This window comes from Mirounga angustirostris, unplaced genomic scaffold (genome assembly GCF_029215605.1).
Source record: "Mirounga angustirostris isolate CCGP_5_RB_7025 unplaced genomic scaffold, mMirAng1.0.hap1 SCAF_13, whole genome shotgun sequence".
Classification (NCBI taxonomy): Eukaryota; Metazoa; Chordata; class Mammalia; order Carnivora; family Phocidae; genus Mirounga; species Mirounga angustirostris.
This window is the reverse complement of record NW_026991721.1, coordinates 52,750,854-52,778,851: the sequence shown is the minus strand read 5'-3', so window position 1 is coordinate 52,778,851 and position 27,998 is coordinate 52,750,854. Positions and strand designations below refer to the sequence as shown.

Here is a 27,998-nt window from a genome sequence, read left to right as displayed (position 1 = left end):
ACATGACGGAAGAAATTCTTTTAACCCTGTGGTTTATGATGTGCTACTGGATAAGTATTTATATAAAACCGATATTTGAAAGAGAATCAGTTATAATTGGAATTTGTAAGTAAGTGGCAATTTGTAGATCTACCTGTGTCTTACATTTTGCATCTTATCAGTGCCATAATATAATTAGTTTAGTGACTTTGTCTTGTTTTTCAGTATCTAAAATTACAGCTTATTCACTATGCTGTAAACATTTGGAAATAATGAGTAAAATTTGGCTAAAAGTTAAACCCCTTTGTAGAGGGGGCTGTAAAGTGAAAAAAAAAAGTCACAGCCCACCTGAATGGGAAACTTCAATGCTGTTTTTTAAACTGTTGGACTTCCTTTAAGAATAAGGAAACTTAAATGTCTAACTGTAGTTGCTAGATGAGATGTTGCCAGTTTTGCTGAGGTTCATGTGAGCATGCTATTTGACTTAACATTTTTCTCCTGTTGGGGAGGAAAAACCTCTCTTCTACCCTCTTAGATCCAGTAGTTGGGGGCCTGTGAATTAAACTTATTAGCAAGAGAAAATGTAGATTTTTTTTCACATCTGTACACAAGAACTCAGAGAAAAGCAGGATTTGGGGCTCATATGCCATCTTTTTTTTTTTTTTTTTTTTTAGATTTTATTTATTTATTTGACAGAGAGAGAGATAGCGAGAGCAGGAACACAAGCAGGGGGAGTGGGAGAGGGAGAAGCAGGCTTCCTGCCGAGCAGAGAGCCCGATGTGGGACTCGATCCCAGGACCCTGGGATCATGACCTGAACTGAAGGCAGACGCTTAACGACTGAGCCACCCAGGCGCCCCATATGCCATCTTAATAAGGGGAAGGGAGAAAGGGCACTTAGGGGAAAACAAATGGCTTTCAGAAAGGATAAATGGGCCCTTAGGAGAAAGAAGGGAGATACAATAGTTTTGTGACAATGTCTGCTTAGTTGTGGTACCAAAAGTCCCAGGGAGAGGATTTGTAACAGTTGAGTTCATTGGGGGAGATTCTACTTTTAGGCAGATAAAGGGAATTCAGAAAAGCTTCTTCCTGCATCTGTAGATTCTCAGTGCCCTTAGCTCAAAATAATTGTTATGCCACAGTGGTGTATTCTGGACTCCTTTATTTCCCCCATCTAAAACTTCCCAGGGTGTTTCAAGGAGCAGAAGCTGAGCTAGTGGTTGTGGAGAAAAGATTCAGGTTAGAAGGTGGGAGGTAAGAGATACGCAAAGGGAAAGAGGCATAAATTTATGGAGAAAGAAAAGGAAAAACAAAAACTAATAGTTGAAATGGATTATAAACTCAGTTTCTTGAGTTCAGAAAGCAGTCAGTCCAGATGATTTCTACATGTTGGTCTTGAAGTGTCTTTAGATGGCAGAGTCATCACGATGGTAGTGGTAATCTCACAGTCATGGGCATTTCCTGGAGCTCAGAGGACCATGTTCTGGTGAACTTCCTGAGTGGCCCAAACTGTTGGGATAAAGCCTTTAAGGTTCTCTTCAGCTTGCAGGGCTTTAGGAAACAGGCAGTTTTAGTTCTTAATGGTGCCAAGTCAGGAGGGTGGAAGAAAGTTGGAAAAGTTAATTACTGACAAAATGCACAAGATGGCAGGATTCAGCTTTCAAAGAGGTGAAAAAAGCTCAAAGACAATGAACAGGAATAGAATCTGATAATCCACAATGGTGGGTTATAGTTTTCTATTGAAACATAAAATTTATCTGTCATCACCCCCACTTTTATCAAAGATAATTGAGGTAAGACTATTTTTGTTTGCAAAGCAAGTCCAGTCTCGTCAAACTTGGCCTGACTGGGTTTTTTTGTTTTGTTTTGTTTTTAAGATTTATTTATTTATTTATTTGACAGAGAGAGACACAGCGAGAGAGGGAACACAAGCAGGGGGACTGGGAGAGGGAGAAGCAGGCTTCCTGCCAAGCAGGGAGCCGGATGCGGGGCTCCATCCCAGGACCCTGGGATCATGACCTGAACCGAAGGCAGATGCTTAACGACTGAGCCATAGCAAGAAAGGTAATTGACAACAGAGGCCTTTTTAAGTTTGTTTTACTGGAACTTTTATTAGGAATCTCAGATTGGACTTTTTTTTTTTTTTAAGATTTTATTTATTTATTTGACAGAGAGAGACACAGCGAGAGAGGGAACACAAGTGGGGGGAGAGGGAGAAGCAGGCTTCCTGCTGAGCAAGGAGCCCGATGTGGGGCTCGATCCCAGGACTCTGGGATCATGACCTGAGCCGAAGGCAGACGCTTAACGACTGAGTCATCCAGGCACCCCATCAGATTGGACTTTTAAAAGGCTCAAGGCTAGGAGAATTTGCCATCAGACTTCATTTGCAGTACCCACAGATTTGGATGAATTCCTTCTCAAGGTCCCCAAAATATCTTAAGTTTTCTGGGCCTGCCAGGAGGGAGCCTTCCTTACTCACCTATAAGGCTGGGAATCCTGTACACCAGGTGCCAGGTGGATTTTCCAGGAAGGTTTTAAAAGCACTGACTCCTTAAAGTCCACCTTAGTTTCTTAAACCTGGTCATCTCTGATGCTATGCACACCATTCTCACACATGACACTCCAGTCAAAGCCTAATATAACCAGTGTTTCCAATTGTGTCCTGTTATAAGAAAAACAAATTCTTACTGAACTTAATCAAATAACTATATTGCCATGAAAATAACATTCAGGGGCGCCTGGGTGGCTCAGTCGTTAAGCATCTGCCTTCAGTTCAGGTCATGATCCCAGGGTCCTGGGATCGAGTCCCGCATCGGGCTCCCTGCTCTGCGGGGAGCCTGCTTCTCCCTCTCCCACTCCCCCTGCTTGTGTTCCCTCTCTCGCTGTGTCTCTCTCTGTCAAATAAATAAAATCTTTAAAGAAAAAAAAACCATTCAGTAAGGGTTTCCAAATTTTGGATGGATCAGGCAGGGAGAAAAGATAAATGTTTTGTTTTTGTTTACAAAGACATAATCTACTAAATTGCTATGTTATAGATAGCTTAAGAGAAAGGGGGTTTCTTAAACCCAGAAAATGAAACATTAAAGAACCAGCAATATTCTGAGCAAAGGTCATAGAAGAAATCATAATCATTCTTTATCAGTCTACTCAGTGCCATATGATAAATTCAGGTGTTTCTTGATTTGCAGTTTTATGAACCTATGAGCTTTTCTATTTGTTCTAGAAATCATTAGTCCAGGGTATGATCTTAAAATTACCTAAACAATGACATCAGAAACCTGTACCCCAGAGTAATGCTGTAATCTTACTGTGGGTCCCTGAGACAATCTTTTGTTGAAGATTAAACCTGCAGCTGATTACAAGAGTTTTCAGGAAAACATCAGAGTAAAACAATATCTGTGAGTGACAAAAGGCTTTAAATGGCCATGATTAAAGATTTGATGAGAGTTCTTTATAATGCAGTTGACGAGGAGATTTAGTTGTCTCTGTGACATTCAACATTTTAAGATAACTGGAGTTATGACTGGTCACATTTACCAGGACATGGACAGCTATGACTTTGACAAATTTCCAATAATCCAAGAAACTGTGTCCTTTTAATAGGGAATTTCAACCTCTAGTTTTGCATCCATATACTATTGAGCTCATTTCTTAAAAAAAATATATATATATATATATATTATAAATAAATGCATTCAATCATAGCCAGTTTGCCCACATGAATAAGATATTCCCCCCTCTTCTTTCTCTCCCCTCCACCCCCTGCCCTCTTCTGCAGACCCTTTACAACTTTATGCCCATGTGGGATTTTGTCCTTTCCTCTTCCTCATTCTGGAACAACCTTTAAACAACCTCTGTGCAACTACTTGAGGACAAAATTGCTCTTCTTTTTTCCTTAACAAAAACACATCTTTCATTTCTTACAGGCCTTTTGAGATTGCTTCCCTTCTTTATTTTTTCTAGTATTTTTCACTTACATGTATTTACCAGAAGGTAACCCTTAGTAACCTTAATTTCCAGTGAAAATGAGGAAGTCATCAGTTGTGAACTGTCACATATCAGCATTCTATAGATTAGCACATTTATGAATGTACCACTTCAAATCCAGATCTACATGTTTCTTCATAATACAATTTCTTAATGTGGTGAAAGAACATGTTTATTAACAGGCCCAAATATCTTTAGTCAAAATAATCTTTAAGTCAAATATCTTTAATCAACAATAAGTCAAAGTAGATAAACTTATGTTTAGTAATTAATGTTTCAGTATTTTATTTTATTTGGAAATGACCTAGACACAGATACAAAGAACTGCTTCATTTGAAATTCAAACTGAAGATAAAACCCTGGCTTGGGACCATAAACTTTGATGTTGGATTTGACGTTGGTTTGACATCATTGAGGGAAAAGTGGAAAACATGTAAGGGATAGCAGGTTTCACCAAGCAACAATTCTTTCCCTGATAGGCAGTCAGAGCAGCTAAGGAGAAGACCGAGCACTCAAGAATGTAAGCAGTATTGTTAGCTACAGAATTTCCACTGTAACAGACATACACTTGGCCATTTGCAATAAGCAGTACCAACCCCCATTTTAATTCACTTTTAATAGCCAGTATTGTTTCACAAGACCTTCCTTTATTATTAAATCCAGCAAATTACTACCTGTTTTGATTGGCAGCTAGTGTAGAAAATGATCACAAGAATATTTCCTCCTAGCCAACCCTAAAAACAAAAAATTTATCACAGGTAACCTAAAATTGCCCCACTCTGTTTAGCTCAGCAGCTGTCGATATTATAGCACCAACCACAGGTCACACTTTGCTCACAGCTCCTTTTCAACCCTTCTTAACAAGACCTGCTTCATTGCTTTAAAGAATACAACGCTGATACTTGAACTAGATTTAGTCACTGGTAATTTATTCACAAAATTGTCATAAAAGAAGCTTTATTTGAAACTTCTGGCAGTGTCTGCAGAACATCACTTTTACATTGAGTTTGGAGAAGTAGTAACTAAGATTGCAGCAGAGCACATTTCTTAGGGAAATCACATAAATATAAGCACATAAATACAGTTCACTACAGATACTCGTTTTGAGATCATCTGCACCTTAAAATGATAAAAATGTTTTATGATATATGGCTCTAGACCAGGGGTTGGCAAACTACAGCCCACAGATCAATTCAGTCTGCAGTTGTATGGCCTGCAAGCTAAGAACAATTTTTACATTTTAAAAGTGTTGTTTAAACTTACAAAAAGAAAGAAGAAAATGCAACAGAGATGTATGTGGCCTGTGATGCCTCAAATATTCACTATCTGGTTCTGAGAGTTTGCCGCCTCTTCTCTAGGTCTTCAACAAATGAACTCCGTAATGCAAGTCCAGTATAGTGCTTGCCACTGCGCTTCTCTGCAGGATGATTCCAGTGTGTATTCATCAGAAAGAAAATATTTTATTCATTTAACACTTTTATTTTATACATTACATATACAAATATTTTATACATTATACACTTCTTTGTTGAATGTGATAGGACTTGTGTTTAAATATTTACACTATAAAATTATTTCTTCATACTAGTTTTACTAGATCATTAATGGCCTGCAGCAAAGTGCCTAAACCTTTGAATAAAATTACATGATTTTGTTTTCATTATGAAGGGAATTACATTCCATACTGTAAAGTCCAAAAATGCTAGTTGCATTCAGTTTTTAAGTTGACTTCCAAAAAGTTGAGATCTTTTGACCGTCTTTCCTCATGCCATATAAAATGTGTCATGTGGCAGTTGTCAGGGAACTAATAAGCCATCACAGTCATGGGTACTTTTTTTTTTTAACTTTCTAAAAGGAAAAGTTCAAAGTCCTTTCCACAATTAGTCCTTGTTTCCTTTTGGCTTTTTTTTTTTAAAGATTTTATTTATTTATTTGAGAGAGAGAGAATGAGAGAGAACGAGTACATGAGAGGGGGGAGGGTCAGAGGGAGAAGCAGACTCCCCGCCGAGCAGGGAGCCCGATGCGGGACTCGATCCCGGGACTCCAGGATCATGAAGGCAGTCACTTAACCAACTGAGCCACCCAGGCGCCCCTGGCTTTTCTTTTTAGAGCTAAATTATTTAATACCAATTAATTAGTGAGTCTGTTTTAATAAATAGGTATTATCAATTTCTGTTTAATGTATTGATCAGGCATTGTCTACTGTCCAGCATTTCCACACATTTAATATTTCTGAGTCATTGATGTGGCCAAAAGATAAACCGTTCAAGCTAATATTAAGGTTCCTAGTTTCATTTTGGTGCAGATGTCTGTTCTACTAGCAATTACTTAATAAACATAGGTTGTACTGGATCTTTATGAGGAACTAACCATTTTCAGGTGATCTCAGATCTGCTTATTCACTTCTATTTGATTTGCCAGTGCCACAATCATTTTTCTAGAAGATAGTAGAAATATGTATTTTTATCTAATCTGCTATAACCTAGGCTATATTTCATTACTTCTCTAGGTGAAAGTATTAAAAATGATAACTGTTTTGAAATAAGACTTCTGGTAATGTTTTACCCTGGTTTATATTAATATATACATTTATATAAAGGTAGGGCCACCGTGTTTAGTTGTACAGTCTGTGCACTGCACAAGGCACCCACTTGAGGGAGGGGAGTTAGTGGAGGCTGAAATCTAACCTGTGCTCAGCTTGTCAAGGTATGTGCCTTGGTAGGGTTGCATCTTGGGACACCTTTTTTCAGCTTCTAGGTGAAAGGGTCTGTATAAGGCCAGCAGCAATCCTGCTCACAGGAAGGATCTTTATCATTAGAGTTTTGAACTATACTGCAATACCTTTCTACTCCAAGCCTAGGTGATTTGCAAAGCAAAAGCTAAAACATTTATGATCTGTAAGTACACAGCATTCTCAACTTTAGGAGCTCCAGAGTAAACACATGAACCCTACAGCTTCAAAACAGAAAAAACATACTGCACGAGCCGTTGTATGTCTGGCTTCTGTCTTTTGCAATGGCCAAAGCACTATCTGCAAGATGTAAAACATAACTAGAATTTCCCACTCCTCATTCAGTAATCCAAACCATGGCTTTTCAAATATGTTTTCCTAGCCAAACCCTCTGGAATGGGTAGTCTGAATCACTGCTGACCATATGGTAGATAGGTCAACTAGTTCCTCCTTTGTATGTCAGGAAGGGACAGCCTTGCCTGAATCAACAGGCTGCCAAGGAATACAAGCAAATTTGCAAAGTGATTTGGACTCTGCTTTGTAAAAGTAAGGACTGAAAACGGGTTGGGATTGCTTTAATTCCACCTCAGAGTAGTTCATGCCTTTCCAAAGCTACCCTGTCACACACACCCTCCAAACACAGGCACTCACCATTTGAGTGAATTTCTATTGAGCTGATGGGGCTTAGCTCTAGCATGTCGGGGGTGGGGTTTTCCCCCCACCACCCCCCAGCTTTTTTTTTTCTTGCTTTAGCCCTGTACTGGAATACAGGTCTACCTAGGTGCTAGAGAAAGCAGGACCTGTCTCACTTGGTAAGCCAGCCTCGCCCCAGAATAGGGCTGATTCTCAAATGTGGAGAAAGCATAAAAAGAGAAAGAGGATTCGTTTCTCGAGCCTTGCTATGTGGGAACCATATGGCACTGTGCCATCCACCCAGCAAACTTTGGAAAGCTATGTCCATATTAGGTGCTAGGAGCAGATGGAGAACAAGACATCCTGCCCTAGGCACTTACACTCTAGTGCCCACCAAGTAACTACCAGTTATATTTGGGGTGAGTGTCATGGAGGGAGGGAACAGAGGGCTTTGGGAGTGTGCATGAGGAAACTGGAGAAAGGGACACTTCTCTAAAGAGGAGTGTTATGTTAACTGAAGGGTGAGAGGAGTTAGGAAAAGAAAGGCTGGTAACAGCAGAGAGAGCAAAAAGTGAGTGTCTGGGGAGATGAGTAGGAATCAAGTCACACAGGGCTTTCAAAGCCACGTTGAGAACCTGAATTTGGAAAGCTCCTGAAAGGGTGGGAAATGGACGAAAGGGAGCCAGTGTGGGTGCAGGGATACCAGATAGAAGATCAAATACATCTGAGTTAAATGGGAAGCAGCAGATTGGGGGTGAGTTCGCAAGTAAGTTTGGGAGTTACTGAATGTGAAGACAGAGAGAATCCTGGTGGAGAGCTAAAAGGTAGTAAAATACTGTGGATCTGGAGCTCAGCTGAGCAATCTGGGTTGAAGACATAACTCTGAGAAAAACATACATGATACTTCAAGCCATGGGAGTAGAGGAGATCATGGAAGGAAAGAAGAGAGTCTCAGGCTGAGTCCTATAAACCAAACCATTTAAGGGTTAGGTAGAGGAATTATGAAGGGCAGGGCACCTCCAAACAAAGAGAATCACCACTCACTTGGAAAGGAATCTGAGGGTGAGAGCCCGTGTTCTAGTTCCTCAGGGTCTGTGTATGGCTAGATCTGTGCTCCACGTGGTATGTGGGGCGGGGGGGGGGGGGGGGGTTGAGGAGGCAGTACCGGACCCAACACCGCCCTGAGGCAGCAGGCTCCCAGGGGGGCCCGTTGGCATTAAGTCCTGACAGGGTACAGTTACATACCTCATGTCCTTGGTGTCTAAAGACCTGGGTTAGGATCTTGGGCCCCCACTGAAGACGTGTCTATAGCCAAGTCACTTAACTTTAAATGTTGGATTCTGGATCTGTAAAATGTAGGGTTGTCTGAAGGGTTAGCACCATGGTGTAGCATGAATCTAATTATAATGGGCTTTCTAAATAGGATCCTTCCTGTAAGAATGTCTGTCCTGGGCCTGCCAGGGGTATCTCAAAACTTGTAGACAACCCTGAGGAGTCAACCTCTCTTCCAGGTCCCTCTCCCATTGACCAGTTTGACCTGGAACAAGGGGCCATCCAACTTTCCTCCCCTTCCTGGTCGTCAGATGCCACCTTGTGCTCACAGGCCTGTTTGTCTTGGAGATGGGGACAGGTTCCTCTGCCTTATCTCACTCCAGTTTTTCAGACTAGGGTGTGGCTGAACAAGCACTGGGCTGAGACTTTTTTTTTTTTAAGATTTTATTTATTTGACAGAGCACAAGCAGAGGGAGAGAGAGGGAGAAGCAGGTTCCCTGCTGAGCAAGGAGCCCGATGTGGGACTCGATCCCAGGACCCTGGGATCATGACCTGGGCCGAAGGCAGCTGCTTAACCAACTGAGCCACCCAGGCGTCCCAGGGCTGAGACTTTTTACAATAGATTAAAACATCTACCCACTGTAAAGAGGCGGGCTGGAAAGGAGTTAAGATTGTTATAACTCAGGGACGCCTGGGTGGCTCAGTCGTTAAGCGTCTGCCTTCGGCTCAGGTCATGATCTCAGGGTCCTGGGATCGAGCCCCACATCAGGCTCCCTGCTCTGCGGGGAAGCCTGCTTCTCCCCTCCTTCTCCCCCTGCTTGTGTTCCCTCTCTCGCTACGTCTCTCTCTGTCAAATAAATAAATAAAACCTTAAAAAAAAAAAAAAAGATTGTTATAACTCCACCTCTGAACAGTACACACATTTCTGAAGTCACCCTGCCACAAATATCCACTACATATATCTCACTAGGTTCCCCCCGGCCATTCCAGAACCTTCCTAGAGAGGCCATAGTTGCCTGTCCTAAAGTCTTCATTTTACTCCAATAAACTTACCCCATCTAACTCTCTCGCCACTTCAATTCATCCCTAACTTCCCAAAAGACATTTCTGCTAAGGAGAAAAGATGCGTTTTTAGGGGACTTAAAATGAGTTAACAACATTGTCATTCTGCCCACCTGGATGGTGGTCGGCTCCATGTCAGGCCTTGGACTCTCAGCCATGAGTGCGACAGGAGTTCTCAGTCTGGGAAAAAAAATCCAGCCAGGTCCCTCCCTGGGGCTGTACTCTTGCCCTCCTATGCCCCAGATTTAATTGGTGCTCCCATCGTCTCTCAGCCTTCACCTGCCAGTTTCCAGGAAGTCTGGGCTTCCCTAATCCTCCAGCTATCTCTTACAATCCCCATTGAAACCTATACTCAAGCCCCGTCCCCCCTTTTCCTTCTTCCTACCACCACTCACTTCCCATTCATCCTCATCCCACACTCTTCTTTCATCCAGTTACTCCCCACGGACCCAGGACCCTCTAAATAAGCAAGAAGGACAAGGAGCCTGAGAGGTGAATGCTCTCATAGAATATCCAATAAAGCACCAATCTCCAAGGACACCATCCTGCCATTCTGACAGCCCCTGCCCAGTTTAGGCTGGGCCATACCTTGCTCCCAAGCCTATACCCCACTCAGCATCTGCCTCTGGGGTCCCCGCCTTCAGTCTCGCCCTCTCCAGACACTGTACCACCATTTGGGCTACTATAATGAACTCTTGAAAACAGAGACTTGTCAAGACTTTCAAAGGACCAAGTTAAAACTCCAGATATGGCATTCAAAGCCCTTCCCAGGGTACTTCTAATCTATCTGTGTATCTTCAACTCCCAATATTTACCCCTCCAACCACATTAAGCCTGAAATGTGTCCCAGACACATCCTGTTTATTCCTACCTCTGTAGCTCTGCCCAGGAGTGCCCTCTCCTTGGCTACTGGCAAAACTCCTTACCATCCCAAAGCCCATGTGGCAGGTTAAATATGGCCATCAATTTTTGCAGCGCCTCCCCAGTATCTGGGCTGGTCTTGTGACTCGCTTTGACCAACAGAATGTGGTGGGAGTAATATAATGCAAGTTCTGAAGGTCAGGCCTCAGAGGCCTTGTAGCCACTGCCCTCACCATCTTGGAACCCCAAGACCACCATGCCGTGAGGCAGCCCAGGATGAAGGAGCACAAAGAGTGCGAGGCCCGGCTGTCCCCAGCTGACCCATTAACTGACTAGAGCCACAGGAGCGAGCCCAGGCGGGCCCAGCACAAGAGGCCCCCAGGCCACCCGCAGAATCTTGAAAAATAATTGATGCTGGTTGTTTCGAGCCATTACGTTTGGGGTTGGTTTGTGACACAGCACTAGGTAACTGATATTATCCAGTTCTAATGTGAAGTCTTCCTTGGCTCGCTCAGGTTCCCTTCTCCAAGTTCCCTCTCTGTGTTTTGTATGCATCCTACCCCTTTATAAATATTCAATATCTGGCTCTCCCAAGAGATGGTGAGCTCTTGAGGACCAAGACCGAGTCTGATTGACCACTCACAGTGATAATGGGATGAAGCCCATGATCGTTTGCCAAATACAGTATGCTCGGATGTCATTAATGCCTTTAGAAAATATGCCTGTATGAACATTTTACATACAATTTCCCCAACAAAGATTTCAGAGCAAATCCTATATTTTTAAATTTTTTTAAAGATTTTATTAATTTGTCAGAGAGAGAGAGAACACAAGCAGGGGGAGGTGCAGAGGCAGAGGGAGAAGCAGGCCCCCTGCTGAACAGGGAGCCCGATGCGGGACTCGATCCCAGGACCCTGGGATCATGACCTGAGCTGAAGGCAGACGTTTAACCAACTGAGCCCCCCAGGCATTCCCCAGAGCATACCCTATGTTAACAGAACAGGCCCCAGGCCCTGGAGTTGCTCTCAGTCCAGCAGGGAGAACTGATCATGAAAATACAGCATTCAACGATTCCGTCAGGCATACTGCAGGAGAGGCCAAGGCAGTCGTGGGTGGAGTCAACAAAACCGGAAGAGATAGCATTTAGCTTCATCACAAAGGGTAAGCTGTCACTGTAGGAAGCTTGTACCTGTCTCCACTTCACCTTCCCTCCAAGGAGGATAGATGTCATGGATTGGTCAGATTCAAGAATATTGAACCAAGCCCAGTCCCGGGGGTGGGGCCTCAGCTTGTGAAAAGCAGAGTGTTGAAGGTAGGTCCCAGTCTGGGGACGGCTCCTGTCTATTTCTTCTCTCTCAGACACTCGAGGTAAGACGGGGGCTTGGGCTGCTTCCCATTGGTGAGGAGGTGCATTTTCTCCCCCTCCCAGCCACCCCTCTCCTTAGAGGGAGAAGCAAGAACCAGAGGAAGGACAGGGAGAGAAAGGAACCAGGACAAAACTTCCGCGTTAAGGTTCCATGCTTGGAGTTGGGGCCAAAAGTAATAAAAAATTTGTTTGCTTGCCATATCCACTGTGCATGTATTCCCCAGGAATACCTTAGGGTGGTATGGGGCTGGTGGATAACCCAGGAATCTGTGTTCCATTCATCCGTCTCGGCATGAAACCAGAGGAGGGAATAACCAACAGAAACTTTTCCTGTTCCTAGAACATGAGAAAGAGAATCCCAGGCAGAGTGAATAGCATTGCAAAGGAAAGGAAACATACGCATGGAACAATAAATGGAGAAAGAAGTGACAGGGTCACAAAGGAACTTTATATGATCCTCTTCTGCCCCATAAACATTTTTGTGTTAGTTAGTTGCTAATGTTACTGTAGTACCCACTTACTGCATGCCATGCATGGGTCACCTTACACAAATCAAATCCTATTATCCTCCGAGGCACTGAGATAAATGACTTGCCCATGTTCCCACAAATGAGGAATGTGAGGCTTGAAAGGGTCACCTACGTGGCACGTATGGCCTCTTTTACCAACTTAGTTATTCAGCAGCCACGGTAACAAGGACACGTTGAATTGAGCTCGTACCAGGTTTCCTGCAGGAGGTGGTGCTTGAGCTGAGTCCTGAGGGATGAGGGATCAGGGCCGGCAGAGGCCGTGAAAGCCTAAGGTGTGAGGACTGCAGGCGATCTGGAAGAGTGCACTGAGAAAAGGGGGAAATCCAGCAAAAAGAACCACAGAGGACACCCAAAGCTCCACAGTGTCAGCATCCAGGAACACAGTTCCACACACCAGCACCACCCTCAAGGACAGGACCCAGCCCAAACTTTTCCTTACTCATATCAAAAAGTGGCTCTGATTCAGCTTCCTGGTTCAGCTTTATCAAAGTAAATGCAAGTTTCCTTGAGACAAGAATTACTGTTGCATTAAGACTGAGACGAGGGGTGCCTGGGTGGCTCAGTCGTTAGGCGTCTGCCTTCGGCTCAGGTCATGATCCCAGGGTTCTGGGATTGAGTCCCACATCGGGCTCCCTGCTCGGCAGGAAGCCTGCTTCTCCCTCTCCCACTCCCCCTGCTTGTGTTCCCTCTCTTACTATGTCTCTCTCTGTCAAATAAAAAAAGACTGAGATGATTTTTCTTTCTGGAAATGATTCTGGGCAGGGAGAAAGAAGATAGAGAATGCCTCCTGATTGCACTGAAGGATGAGTGTTAACCTTCTCAATTTCTCAGTTGAAACTCAAACACAGATTCAGGACTTGACACAAAGTCCCACAGCTAAAGCAGTTGAGACTCAGTCCCAGTTATTCAGCCTCCAAATTTTGTTCTCATTCATTTTTAAAATCTTTCATTCACTAAAAAAAATGTGGCCTGCCGCAAATGTGCTAGGCACAGGACAAGCCCCTGAGCCTAGAGCGATGATTAAGTAGACTTAGACCATCTCGCTGTCTCTCCTGTCTCAGTGCATCAAACGCTGAAGCAGGAATACACTGAGAGCTACAGGAGCCTAACTCTAGTATTTCTAATGGACTGTGATTGCACCAACACTTTTGCAAGGATCTCTCACTTTTTTGGGTAGTTACTGGCACTGCCATTATTATTATTTTAAAATTTTATTTATCCATTCGACAGAGAGAGAACACACAAGCAGGGGGAGTGGCAGAGGGAGAGGGAGAAGCAAACTCCCTTCTGAGCAGGGAGCCCAATGCGGGGCTGGATCCCAGGACCCTGGGATCATGACTTGAGTCAGAGGCAGGCACTTAACCGACTGAGCCACCCAGGCGCCCCATGGCACTGCCATTATTTCATTGAACACCTGCTTTGTGCCCATCTTGTGCTAGACATTGTGCATAGACTACAATACACAAGCACTAGAGCACAATTCAATCTAGTAACACCTACTATACGGAAATGACTCAATCTGAAAATATTTATTGAGCATATACTTTGGCCAAGTATTCATTCAACAAATTTTTTTTTTTTTAAGATTTTATTTATGGGGTGCCTGGGTGGCTCAGTCGGTTAAGTGGCTGCCTTCAGCTCAGGTCATGATCCCAGGGTCCTGGGATCGAGCCCCACATCGGGCTCCCTCTGCCTGCCTCTCTGCCTACTTGTTCTCTCTCTGTCAAATAAATAAATAAAATCTTTAAAAATATATTTATTTGTTTGAGAGAGACACAGCAAGAGAGGGAACACAAGCAGGAACACAAGAACACAAGAGGCAAAGGAGGGAGACGGGGTCCATCCAGGCAGGGGAGCTCCAAGGCCGAAAGAGCTTTGCCAGGCTAAGGCTGGTGGCCAGGGCAGGGGGCTGACGGTAGGAAGCTGAGGAAAAGAGCATGAGGTGTGGCATGAAATCTGCACGGGTCACAGGTAATCCAGCTACTGTGGAGGAGGGATCTGCTGAGAGCATGGAAGTATGTGGAGAGACCGAGCGGGAGGCTATGTCATCTGAGCAGCTGATGCTAGTTTGGATTAGCCTGTTGATAGCGGGAGTGGAAGTGGACAGGTTGATGAAACATTTAGGGATTAAAATCAACTGGGCTTGGGTGGGGGGATGAAGACAAGGAGGGAGTCAATCACAGTTTGGGGCTTGAACAAAAAACACAGTGGGTGGTGACACTCTGGGACAACTCTGGGGACGGAGATGAGAGGTTGCACCCGGAGTGGCTGTGGGCCACCACGTGGAGCTGCTAGGTAATAGGTGGCTGGATGGACATATGGCACTGGAGCTCGGAGGTCCCCAGGCAAAGGAGATATCTAGGACAGAGCCTGGGCACCTCCCACTATTAAAGGTGGAAAGAGGAGGAAATGAGCAAAGGGAATTGAGAGACATGGTTAAAGAGGGAGGAGGAAAGGCAGGAGAGAGTAGCATCTCTGAAACAGAGCAGAGTGTGTTTTAAGGACAGAACCCAGTGTGATGGGATTCACAGGGAGTCAATACAGGAAAGGCTATTGTGATCTGGAGTTTGTCTTTCTTCATGAAAGCAGGGCTTGAGGTGCAGCGGGCAGGTGCGGGGAGTTAGATACACAGCAAAGAAGACCTGATTTGGCATGTTTGGGGAACAAAATAATGCCAGGCAGAAAGAAAAAGAAGTGGGGCCAGAGGAAGTGGAAGAGGTCATAATATCAGTGCCACTCGCTGATTGGCTACTTTGTGCTCATTTAATGCTCCCAACAACCCTGCAAAGTAGGAATCTACTAGCGCTTTCTTTTCTTTTCTTTTTTTAGAGATTTGATTTATTTATTTGACAGCAAGAGAGGGAACACAAGCAGGGGGAGTGGGAGAGGGAGAAGCGGGCTTCCTGACAAGCAGGGAGCCCAATGCGGGGCTCGATCCCAGGACCCTGGGATCATGACCTGAGCTGAAGGCAGACGCCCAACGACTGAGCCACCCAGGCGCCCCTCTAGTAACCCTTTCTTATAGACAACACTCAACCCTAGGGATCGGAAGTGACTTGTTCAAGAGGATACGAGTAAGTGGGGACACCAGAATCTGACCTGGGTCTGAGTCCAATGCTATCACCTCATGCTTCCTTGACTAGGGTGGTAAGGGGGGGGAGATGGATCAGAGAGAGTCAGGGCTGACAGGGATGGAGAGGAGGGAATAAGCACAGAGATTGGGAAGCAGGAACTCAAGGATATGGAGCGTGGATGTAAGTGGAGTGTGGGGAGAGCCCAGGCTTCTGGTTGGAGCAACTGGGTGGATGGTGGTACCATTGACTGAGGTGGAAAAGCAGGATAAGAATTCACGGGAAGATGAAGATTTTTGACTTTGACGTGAGTCTGCTCCGCCTAGGTGGCATGGGGAGACGTGGAGAGACAATGAGATTCTAAAGGTCAGAGCACTCCAGACCGTGGGAGACACCAGATGCTTCCGTGTAATCTTGAATTGTGGTTTCCTTTGACCTTGTAGCAGCAAAGTTGAGACAGGCCTGGTTCGTGATGGGGTCAGAGTGTCCTTCCACTGATGTCAAACATGACTCCTGGTTCACCTCTGACTCGGTTTCCCCCACAGATGGCTTCTCCCTGCCGCAGGTCCCTGAATCCTAAGCCTCTGACCCTCCTTCTGGTGGGTGTGAGTTTCTTGGCCCTGCACCTCTGGCTCCTCCAAGCCTCCAGGTCCCAGCGGCAGAAGATGTGGGATGGCTCTACGGAGGCTGCCCCTGCGGCCCCTGCGGCCGTGCAGCCGTCGGCGTTCAGTTCAGGGTCCCCGTGTGTGGCCAACGACTCGGTCAACGCCACGGTCGACTTCGAGCAGCTGCCCGCACGCATCCAGGACTTCCTGCGGTACCGCCACTGTCGCCACTTTCCCCTGCTCTGGGACGCGCCAGCCAAGTGCGCGGGCCGCCGCGGGGTCTTCCTGCTGCTGGCGGTCAAGTCGTCGCCCGCCAACTACGACCGGCGCGAGCTCATCCGCCGCACGTGGGGGCAGGAGCGCCGCTACCACGGGCGGCAGGTGCGCCGCCTCTTCCTGCTGGGCTCGCCCGCGCGCGAGGACGCCGAGAGCGCGGGCCGCCTGGCGGCGCTGGTGGAGCTGGAGGCGCGCGAGCACGGCGACATGCTGCAGTGGGCCTTCACCGACACCTTCCTCAACCTCACGCTCAAGCACCTGCACCTGCTCGACTGGCTGGCCGGGCGCTGCCCGCACGCGCGCTTCCTGCTCAGCTGTGACGACGACGTCTTCGTGCACACCGCCAACGTGCTCCACTTCCTGGGCACGCAGCGGCCCGAGCGCCACCTCTTCGCCGGGCAGCTCATGGACGGCTCGGTGCCCATCCGCGACAGCGGGAGCAAGTACTTCGTGCCCCCGCAGCTCTTCCCCGGGGAGGCCTCCCCGGTGTACTGCAGCGGCGGCGGCTTCCTCCTGTCCCGCCACACCGCCGGGGCCCTGCGCGTGGCCGCCCGCCGCACCCCGCTCTTCCCCATCGATGACGCCTCCATGGGCATGTGTCTGAAGCGCGCCGGCCTGGCGCCCAGCAGCCACCAGGGCATCCGGCCCTTCGGCCTGCAGCTGCCCGGCGCCGCCAAGTCCTCCTTCGACCCCTGCCTGTACCGCGAGCTGCTGGTCGTGCACCGCTTCGCGCCCTACGAGATGTTGCTCATGTGGAAGGCGCTGTACAGCGCCGCGCTGAGCTGTGGCCGGGGCCCGAGGGTGTCCTGAGGACAGGCGGGCCGGACGCGGGAGCGGGAGCCGCCTCCACACCGGACGCTTTCCGTGCTGAGAATGCATCCTCCCTGCTCTGGATATCTTCGACCGCACCCAGCTCGGTGCCCCCGACCCCACTACACACTGGAATCGCCTGGGCGGGGGTGGGAAGGGCTTGGCTCCTGGCCCCATCTCCACAGTTCTGGCTATATCGGCCTGGAGTGTCCTCAGACATCTGGGTATTTCCTAAGCTCCTCAGATGATCCCAACGTGCAGCTAGGAGTGAAGCCCACTGGGCAAGGGATGTGTTTTAACCCTCCAAACCCAGCTCCATTGCCCCCTGGAGGAGCCTGCGGGCGGCCCCTGCACTGAGCCCGTGTGGGCGGTAGAGTCAGGATCCAGTGTCGCCTGTTGGGTGCAGTACACGGGTGGTCGTTGTCATCATTCGCTCCGGAGTGAGTACAGATGGAGCTGGACTGACGGTCAGCAGATGGATTCCCTTCCCCCGGAAGTCAGTTCGCACTGGGGACCTGGGAAACAACCAGGTCAGAGCCTGGGGGGGTCTGACAGCCTTCCTCCCACCCAGTTCTCTCCACCACTCCCTCACCCCCCGACACCTCTGTGAGGTCAAAATCCCCACTGTGCAAAGTGGGAACCTGACACTCAGTGAGGACAGTGACTGATCCAGGGTCATGTGGTCATTCCCAGTCATCCCACCGCTATAGCCCCCTCCACACTCACGACCTCAGCTAATGGCCTCTTCTAATAGGCTTGCCCATGCACACCTGCCCCACCAGCACTTACTCCCGGGATGGGGGGCTGCGCGCGGGGTCACAGACAGCCTCCTTGCCAGGGTCTGGGCCTCAGGGTTGGTCAGCCTTGGGGAACCAAGCTGGGGGTTCAGGGTGGGATCAGTGTGGGGGTCAGTGATGATGAAACTGTGAAAGACGCTGATTGGGAAATCTGGACAGTATTTGGAAAGCCTGTGGAGGTCAGTGTACAGAACCGTGTTGGGGGCGGGGAATCCGATTAGTAGCCTTGAGGGACAATGATTAGAGGGTGTGCAGGGGTGACTGGAATCTGCCGCGAACATCAGCTAGGAGGCTGGGGAGTCAGTGATCAGGACTGAGGATCAGGCTGTGGCCCTGACCTCCAGGAGCTGTCAGCCATCTTGGCAAAGTAGAAAATAAACGAAACAGCCTCAGGGTGAGGCAGAAATGTATATCAAGGGGCGCCTGGGTGGCTCAGTCGGTTAAGCGTCTGCCTTCGGCTCAGGTCATGATCCCAGAGTCCTGGGGTCGAGTCCCACATCGGGCTCCCTGCTCAGAAGGGAATCTGCTTCTCCCTCTGCCTGCCGCTCCCTCTGCTTGTGCGCTCTCTCTCTCTGACAAATTAATAAATAAAATCTTTGAAAGAAAGAGAGAGAGAGAGGGAAGGAGGGAGAGAGAAAGAGACAGAGAAAAAAGGGAGGGAGGAAGGAAGGAAGGAGTATCAAGGTCCCAGCTGTGGGAGACGACAAGAAGGACACAACTTCAAGGAGGAAGGAGCCCGGGTGGGAAGTCAGGAGGCTGACCAAACGCCTTCCCTGCCCTCAGGACAAGACCCATTCCTCCCCGCTGGCGGACTCGATCCGGGCAGAACCACAGGCAGTCCTGCTTTGCGGGGCTCCCTCCTGCCTCTGAGTCTCCACACAAGCTCTCATCCCTTCACGGGAAATGCCTTCCAACCGCCACCACCCCCCACGTCACTCGCATCATTTAGGAGGTTACAGCTGTCCGCCAAAATCTGCTGCCCCCTCCCTAGCCTACACTGCCCAGCTTCCGTGGCAAACAGGCGTGGCCCTGTGACCAGGTGTTCTTAGATGACAGTGGACACCATGGGGAGCGCACCTGAACCCTGCCTCACCTGTGCTCACCCTCCCCTTCCCCTGGATTGGAACATGGTGGGCCTGTGACCCAGCTCTGACCTCGCAGATGAGGCCAACATTCCAGGCCTACCTCCAAACAAAGAACTGCTCTACCCAAAACATCAATAGTGCTGAGGTTGAGAAACCTCTTTTTCTCACTGCAAGGACCCAGAGTCTACCCTGAATCTCCAACAGGCCTTCACCCAACTCCTGATGCGTATCCAACTGCCTCGGTGGTCACCTCAGCTTGAATGTGCTGCAGGCCCACCTCAGGCCTGCCCCCTCGCCCATGTCCCCATCTCAGTAAATGGCACTATCATCACCTTATTTGCCCACGCCAGAAGATGGGAGGTGATGATGCATCTCAAACTCTCCTTCTCCCTCACAACCCATCTGGTCCATCACCAAGTTCCATTGATTTTACCTCCAGTCAGTTCTCATCTGTCCATCTTCTTCTCCATGGCTCCAGTCTGGCCTGGGTTACCACGAGCTCTCAGGTGGGCCAGAGCCTCCTAGGGATCCACTCTCCACGCTACGGCAGCCGAAAGGCAGATCTGGTCATAATTTGGCCCCTCTCAAAATCTAGCCCTATTGCCCTCGGATAAAAAGCAAATGCTTTCTGGGACTGGCAGTTTGACCTGCATTCCTTTGACTTCTCCTGCTTGATTTCTCACTCTGCTGGGGCCTCTTGAGGTTCGATGCACTCTCTCTTGCCCCTGGGCCCTCCACCATGCTGTTTCCTTGCCTGAAACATTTTTCTACTCTCGCTTCATTTTTTTTTTTTAAGATTTTATTTATTTATTTGACAGAGCAAGAGCACAAGAAGGGGGAGTGACAGGTAGAGGGAGAAGCAGGCTTCCCGCCGAGCAGGGAGCCCAATGCGGGGCTTGATCCCAGGACCCTGGGATCATGACCTGAGCCGAAGGCAGCTGCTTAACCAACTGAGCGACCCAGATGACCCAGCTCTTGCTTCATTTGATATAATCTTCAGATACAAGGTGAAATGTCACTTCCTTGGAAAAGCCCTTCTCAACCCACTAGTCCTGGGACACAGAGCTTCTCAACATGGTGGCTCCTCACACTCTACCTTGTTCTAGCTCTGAATTCCCCAGAACCCTCCACATCTGCTCTTGTGCCCCAAAGAATGCTGTGTTAGTTTCCCACAGCTGTGACAAACTACCACAAAGCTGGCTGCTTAAACCCATGCAAATTTATTCTCTTACAGTTCTGTAGGTCAGAAGTCCAACACAAGCTTCATGGAGTTAAAACCAAGGTGTCGGGGCACTTGGGTGGCTCAGTCGTTAAGCGTCTGCCTTCGGCTCAGGTCATGATCCCGGGGTCCTGGGATCGAGCCCCACCTCGGGCTCCCTGCTCCATGGGAAGCCTGCTTCTCCCTCTCCCACTCCCCCTGCTTGTGTTCCCTCTCTCGCTGTGTCTCTCTCTGTCAAATAAATAAATAAAATCTTTAAAAAAAAAAAAAACAAGGTGCCAGCAGGACTATATCCCTTACTGGAGCTCTGGGGAGAATCCCTTTCCTGGCCTCTTTCAGCTTCCTCCATCTTCAAAACCAGCAATTCTGACTCCTGCTCCTCCTTCTACTTTTAAGGATCCTTGTGATCACATTGGGCCCACTTGGATAATCCAGGATTATCCTCCGATTTTCAGCAACCTTCATTCCCCCTGCAACCTTACTTCCCTTTTCCCTTGTAACCTAAACTATTTGTAAGCTCCAAGGATGAGGGTGCAGACGTCTCTTGGGGATCATTATTCTGCCTACCAGTGTCCAATAAATATTTGTTGAATAAATGAACAATGATTAAATAATAAACTATAATTAATGAATGAACATATGTTCTTCCTTCACACAGACCTCCCTGATGCAGACTGTCATGCTGAACAATTATCACGAGTCCTGAATCCCCTTCTCCCTAGCTGCCATTTATCAAGGGCTTGTAACAGACAAGAAAACAAGAATGCTGAGGCCAAGAGAGGACACCTTCCTTATTCTCTAGGAAGTCTGACTTCTGTGCTTTGACAGCTTCCTCCTATTTTCCTGAAAGCCGATGGATTATCCCCACTTTATAGGTAAAGAGATTAAGACTCGGGAACTGTACAGCTCAGAAGGGTTAGAACTCTGTAGTTATGGGACTGCTGTGTCACTCTGGATCCTGGTCACCCCTTCTCTGAAGCTGAGCTGCTCTCGTCACCAGGCCTAGCAAAGACCAGCATCCCGCGGAGCCTTGGCGCCACCTCGTGTGCTGTCATCTGGCCCTCACCCCGCCCGGCTCCTCAGGCTCTTGCGCCCCAGGGCCGCCAGGGGGCGCTCCCCGCACACGGTTTCTGCGGGGAAGCTGGCGTCCGGTCCCTGGGTAGGTGAAAATCTGGGCGGGGCGGGGGGTACTTCCAACAACCGTTACCCGACAGGTGGTAATTGACAAGGACCACATAAGCAGAGAAAATGATGGGCCTGCCTCGCTCACAAACACGCTTGCGAAATCCTACGTAAAATGCCTGCAGATGGAGCTTGACAATATGTAAAACAGGAAACTGTATCAGCATCTGGATGGGTTTATCCCAGAAATTCCAGGTGGGTTTATTTAGCATTAGAAAAGCAATCACCATGTATGGATAGAAAAGGAAGATCTGTCAATGTGGGACATCATATCAAAAGAAATGTATCTCTGGTGCAGGAGAAAAAAATGGATAAAATTCAACATCCATTTATGATTGTTTTTCTTTCTTTCTTTCTTTTTAGATACAGAGAGAGAGCGCAAGCTGGGGGGAGAGAGAGGGAGAGAGAATCTCAAGCAGACACCACGCTCAGCAGGGAGTGGTGGTGGAGCTGGACCTCACCATTCTGAGATCATGACCTGAGCCCATAGCAAGAGTCCACCGCTTAACCAACTGAGCCACCCAGGAGCCCCAGCCATTTGTGATTTAAAAAAAAAAAAAATCTTTGTAAAAGTTGAAAGCACTTCCTTTAAGATTTGGTACAAGACTAGATGTGCTCACCATCACCACTTCTGTCCAAGACGTGAGAGCACAGCAAGGCAAGGTAAAGATTCAAAGATACAATGACTTGAAAGAAGAAGGAACATGATCAAAACCTGAGGTCCAATCAGGTCCAATTTCCCCTCTCTATAACAAATTAATGCCATACTCCCTATCCTGAAGTGAAATTCGTGGATAATTTAATCTGTCCACACATATATATTTTTTTTTAAAGATTTTATTTATTTCTTTGAGAGAGAGAGAATGAGAGAGAGAGAGAGTGCACATGAGAGGGGGGAGGGTCAGAGGGAGAAGCAGACTCCCTGCTGAGCAGGGAGCCCGATGTGGGACCCGATCCTGGGACTCCAGGATCATGACCTGAGCCGAAGGCAGTTGCTTAACCAACTGAGCCACCCAGGCGCCCCCACACATATATTGTCAAAAAATCACCATAATTCTTTAATTTTAATATTAGGTTAGTAAAAGAAAATACTTTAGGGCGCCTGGGTGGCTCAGTCGTTAAATGTCTGCCTTCGGCTCAGGTCATGATCCCAGAGTCCTGGGATCGAGCCCCACATCGGGCTCCCTGTTCAGCAGGAAGCCTGCTTCTCCCTCTCCCACTCCCCCTGCTTGTGTTCCTGCTCTCGCTGTCTCTCTCTGTCAAATAAATAAAATCTTTAAAAAAAAAAAAAAGAAAATACTTTAAAATAAAGTAGTATGAATTGTAATGTGTAATTTCTTGGGCACAACAAGAACAACAACAACAAAAACCCTTATAAATTTCCAAATCTCTTAAATAGGGAGCAATACACCTCATTGAGAACCATTAGTCTACATATAGAAAACCCACCAAAAAACACATACAAAAACATCTTGCAGATAATTGATTAATTTTTAAAAGTACCAAGTTTTCCAGATACAGAATCAACATACAAAAATCAATTTAATTTCTATATAGTAGTAATAAGCAGTCAGGAAAAGTCATTTTTTAAAAGTACCACCATAATAGAGGGGCACGTGGGTGGCTCAGTTGCTTAAGGGTCCGACTCTTGATTTCAGCTCAGGTCATGATCTCAGGGCTGTGAGATCGAGCCCCATATAGGGCTCCTGCTTAAGATTCTCTCTCACCCTCCCCCTCTGCACCTTCCCGCTCTACCCCCCACACCCTACTCACATGCTCTCTCTCTAAAAGAAAAAAAAAATACCGTAATAGAAACAAAAAGCTACCTAAGAATGAATCTAAAAGACGTGCAAGAAAATAATAAAAAATTATTTTAAGAGGGTTTTTTTTTAACATCTTAATTAACATGGAGAGACATCATGTTGTAAAGCACCTCTAAGTCCCGGACTGCCTTGAATCCTTATCCCAACCAGGTAACAGGGATTATTATCATCCCCACTGGCCCGATGTGGAGACGGAGGCCCGCGGGTGGGAGAATGAGCTGCTCAAGGTCACACGAGTCTTCTAGACCCAGGCCTCCTGCCTGCCATTCCTGGGCCCTGAGCACTGCCCTCGCCACCACGCCTGATGGCAGCCACACGCAGAGTCCAAAGCTGCAGCTGCACAAGGCCAGAGGCTGGCTCTCGGGACTCTGGAGAGAAGGACGCAGCCAGTAATTTGTGCGCGCACATACGCACACAACCACGACATCTGTCTTGCCTTTAGAGGGAGGAAAACCTCCTCAGACCCTCCCATGTCAGTGGCACTGGGAGCGGGAGGCAGCAACCCTCCGAGGCAGGGGGGAGGGTGGAGCTCCAAGGTCAGGCCCACCTCAGCTTCCTCACCTGGGTGCCCCGCACCCCTGCCCCTGGAGGCCGCCAGGGGAAACTGCCAATCTCTCCGAGTTAAATCTACATTAGAACGATTTTTAGAGCTGGCCCCTCTCCACCCTGGGATGGTCATTTACAGAATTATTCTGTAGGGTTGGTGACCCTCTTCTTCCCTCCTGCCTAGACTCAGCCTGGCCTTTGAGTAATCAACAGGTTCATTTACATAATTTACCCAGTAGAAGAACAGTCTTTCCAGAAGGTCAATTCTGATGCTCCCCAAAACCCAGAAATGACATTAGTTTGTCAAATGTCATCCTTTATTCTTTTCTCCTGCTTTCAAGAGTTTGAAGCAATAGAGTAGGAGATTGGATGTGTATTTCAGAAAGTTCATTCGGCTGCAGGTGAAGGGATCTGAGGGGCAGGAGAGAGTCCTGGGGAGAGTGAGGAGATGGGGAGCAGGGGAGCAAGGGAGAGAGGAGTAGAAGGAGTCCAGAGGTCATGGGAGGTGGAATGGGGCTTGGAGCTTTAGAGTGCTAGCAGAAGGCATGAGAGGGAGCAGGGCTGGTTCAGGTTTCACCCAGGAACTTCAGCTTCACAGGCTTGATGGGGAGGGTCAAGGTTCTTATGAGGATGCTCTGGGCTTTTTGGGAAACAGTCTGGCCGTTCCTCAAAAAATGTCACTGGGCGCCTGGGTGGCTCAGTTGGTTAGGCGACTGCCTTCGGCTCAGGTCATGATCCTGGAGTCCCTGGATCGAGTCCTGCATCGGGCTCCCTGCTCGGCAGGGAGCCTGCTTCTCCCTCTGACCCTCCCCCCTCTCATGTGCTCTCTCTCATTCTCTCTCTCTCAAATAAATAAATAAAATCTTTAAAAAAAAAATGTCACCTGGAGTTACTCTATGACCCAATAATTCCATTCCTAAGTATATACCCCAAAGAATTGAAGACATGGGTTCATACAAATCCTTGTACGTGAATGTTCATAGCAGCATTATCCATAATAGTTCCAAAGTGGAAAAATACCAAAGGTCCATCAACAAATGAATGGATAAGGAAAATGCAGTATATACATACAGTGGAATATTATCCAGCCATAAAATGGAATGGGTATCCTGATCCATGCTACGACATGCATGACCCGTGAAAACATTCTGCTGGGCGAAAGCAGCCAGACGCCAAAAGCCACCTGTTATTTGATTCTATTTGTATGAAATGTCCAGAACAGCAAATCCATAAACACATAAAGTAGTTTCATGGTCACCTGGAGTTGGGGGGAGGCAAGGGGGAGTGACTGCTAATGGGAAGATGAAAATATTCTGGAATGAGATCATGGTGATCACTGTACCATTTTGCAACAGACTAAAATCTTTGCAACAGACTAAAATCTTACATTTCAAAAGGGTGAATTGTATGGTTGTAAATTATATCTCAATAATACACATGTACAAAGATACAGTTGGAGACAAATCACTCTCTCCACTTCCCTGCTCTCCGGTTCCCATTCCCTGTTCTCTCCACCCCTCCCCACCTGTGCCTCAGGAACCAGTCTCCCAGACTGTCCTTCCTGTATTTCCTTTGCCCAAATGAGCAGATCCCTGTGTGTGTTCTTATATTCTCTTCTTTCTGATATGAAGAGCAGCATACTATATAGACACTCTTTCAGCCTCTGCTTTTTTTCACTTAATGGTGTGTCTGGGGCACCTGGGTGGCTCAGTCGGTTAAGCGACTGCCTTCAGCTCAGGTCACGATCCTGGAGTCCCGGGATCGAGTCCCACATCGGGCTCCCTGCTCGGCGGGGAGCCTGCTTCTCCCTCTGCCTGCCACCCCCCCGCTTGTGCTCTCTCTTTCTCTGTCAAGCAAATAAATAAAAAAATCTTTTTTTTTTTAAAGATTCTATTTATTTATTTGACAGAGAGAGAGCACAAGTAGGCAGAGGGACAGGTCATGATCCTGGAATCCTGGGATCGAGTCCCACATCGGGCTCCTGGCTCAGCGGGGAGCCTGCTTCTCCCTCTGGCCCTCTCCCCTCTCATGCTGTTTCTCTCTCTCTCAAATAAATAAATAAATAAATAAATAAATAAATAAATAAATAAATAAATAAAATCTTTAAAAAAAAATGCCAAAGATTGCCAGCCAACCACCAGAAACGAGGAGGAAGGCACAGAACAGATTCTCCCTCACAGCCCTCAGAAGGACCCAACCCTAATGACACTTGATCTTGGATTTCTAGGCTCCAGAACTGTGAGACAATACGTTTCTGTTGTTTAAGCTGCCCTGTTTGGGGTACTTTGTGATGGCAGCCCTAGTAAGCTAATGCTCTTAATGGATTCTCTAATGTTAAACCAAGTTTGCATTCCTGGAATGAATTCCACTTGGTTCTGGATGGTTCTTTTTTTTTTTTTTTTTTAAGATTTTATTTATTTATTTGAGAGAGAGAATGAGATAGAGAGAGAGAGCATGAGAGGGGGAGAGTCAGAGGGAGAAGCAGACTCCCTGCTGAGCAGGGAGCCTGATGCGGGACTCGATCCTGAGACTCCAGGATCATGACCTGAGCCGTTGCTTAACCAACTGAGCCACCCAGGTGCCTGTTTCTGGATGGTTCTTAATAAAATCCAGGATACTAACAAAATACAGGCAATGTTTCAGAGAGTCATGGGATTAAGAGCAACTGAAAGGTAATCTTGTCCTCTGTATCACCATTTTCCATGTGTCTGCTGGAAGTCCATTGTGACCTTCCCATTTCCTGCACTCTCAGGAGAATACCATTAGCAACCTCTCCCAACCTGAAAGTTCTGAGTGTCTGACTCATCTCTCTCCCTATAATCCTTGGCTACAGTCCTCCCTACAGCCTCTTGGCTAGATGGGAGTAGGGGAACTTGTAGACATGGTTATTTGACTCTTTCCCCCAAGACACCAGCCACTCCCCATGCCGAGGGGCTTCCTTTAGGTTTCTCAAACAATAGCTAGCCAATTACATCTGTTGAGATTTTTGAAAGAGATTATTATTATTGTAAGAGTTTCACCTGGGAACCCTTGTTACTCACAGAAGCAGTCAAGATAAAGGTGTTCTGGACTGGAGCAGAGAAGATTCTGTGCCCAGGCTCTGGTGAGGTGGGGGGTATGGAGACCTGCAGCACTATGGAATGGGCGGTAGGTTAGCTTTGGGGGACAAAAGACTCTTCCAAGAGGAGTTGAAAGAGCTGCCCTGTGAGGGAATGAGCTCCCAGTTACAGGGGGATGCAAGCGGAGATTGGCTAGCCAGTCAAGGGGTCTACAGAGGTGGCTTTTCCCTGGGGGAGAGAAGAGGAGGAGGGGGAGGAAAAGGGCACAAGAGTGGGTAGGTGTGGATCCCAGTTCTGCCATTTTCTAATTGTGTGACTGGGGCATCTCCCTGAGGCTCATTTCTATCATCTGCGAAATGGGCCTAATGAGGGCTCCTGCAGAGGCTGGCTGTGAGAATTTAATGGGAAAAGCACCTACCCAGCAGGCCCTGGGACGGCACCAGCCGATGACTCAGTTTATGAAAACTGAGTACCACCAGAGCATCATTAGAGCCTCACCCCTTCCTCAAGCTTGCTGGGAGACCAGGTTCTTCCCGGCTTGTCTGCAGACCATGCACAACTCCCCCCCTCAACAAGAGTAGGGCCGGTGCCTCCCCGCACCCCTAACCAGGATGGGTGCCCTGGACAGGTCACGGTCTCTCTCTAGGCCTCTCTCCTCATCTGTCAGAGAAGGTGGGTACTGATGGGCTCAGAGTGGGCCCTCGCAGTTCTGACCTTCTGGAATGCCTGGGCTTCTAACTAACCATGTGTACATGTACAAGACCCAGTGTCTTCACAAAATGAGGGGGTTGGACTGGATGAACATAGCATCAGCTGAACTGTGCCGGGCACTTACTCTGAGCCAGGGGCCCCTCTAGGGGCTTCACAGGGATGGCCCATTTAATTCCCACAACCCCATAATGTGAAGGCTACTAGATTGATTTTGTAGGAAGCAGAGAGGTTAGGTGACTTGCCCCAGGTCACACTGATAGGAGCCCAGGCAGTGAGTCCTGAGTTCATGCTTGGGATCACCATATGACACTCTTCTTGTGGTTCCAACATCTGAAAACAAAAGGGGCACCCAACATCCACTGTTTTTACAGGCTGAGGCAAATGTTTTCTCAGA

At 47.5% G+C, this 27,998-nt stretch overlaps 1 protein-coding gene across 4 annotated transcripts; it reads left to right on the top strand.

The window, feature by feature from the left end:
• Positions 1–89: 89 nt before the first annotated feature.
• Positions 90–24,650, top strand: B3GNT6 (UDP-GlcNAc:betaGal beta-1,3-N-acetylglucosaminyltransferase 6). 4 transcript variants are annotated; one of them, XM_064576885.1, is made up of 4 exons: positions 90–2,042; positions 16,037–17,712; positions 20,942–21,660; positions 23,439–24,650. In XM_064576885.1, exon 2 carries the CDS (start codon positions 16,037–16,039, stop codon positions 17,180–17,182), a length of 1,146 nt encoding a protein of 381 aa, XP_064432955.1. In that variant the 5' UTR covers positions 90–2,042; the 3' UTR covers positions 17,183–17,712; positions 20,942–21,660; positions 23,439–24,650. The 4 variants fall into 4 exon arrangements, with proteins under 4 accessions (XP_064432955.1, XP_064432956.1, XP_064432954.1 ...); XM_064576886.1 differs by lacking the exon at positions 23,439–24,650 and having other exon boundaries at positions 20,942–21,158; positions 21,284–22,762; XM_064576884.1 differs by lacking the exon at positions 23,439–24,650 and adding an exon at positions 21,829–22,762.
• The last annotated feature ends 3,348 nt before the right edge of the window (positions 24,651–27,998 follow it).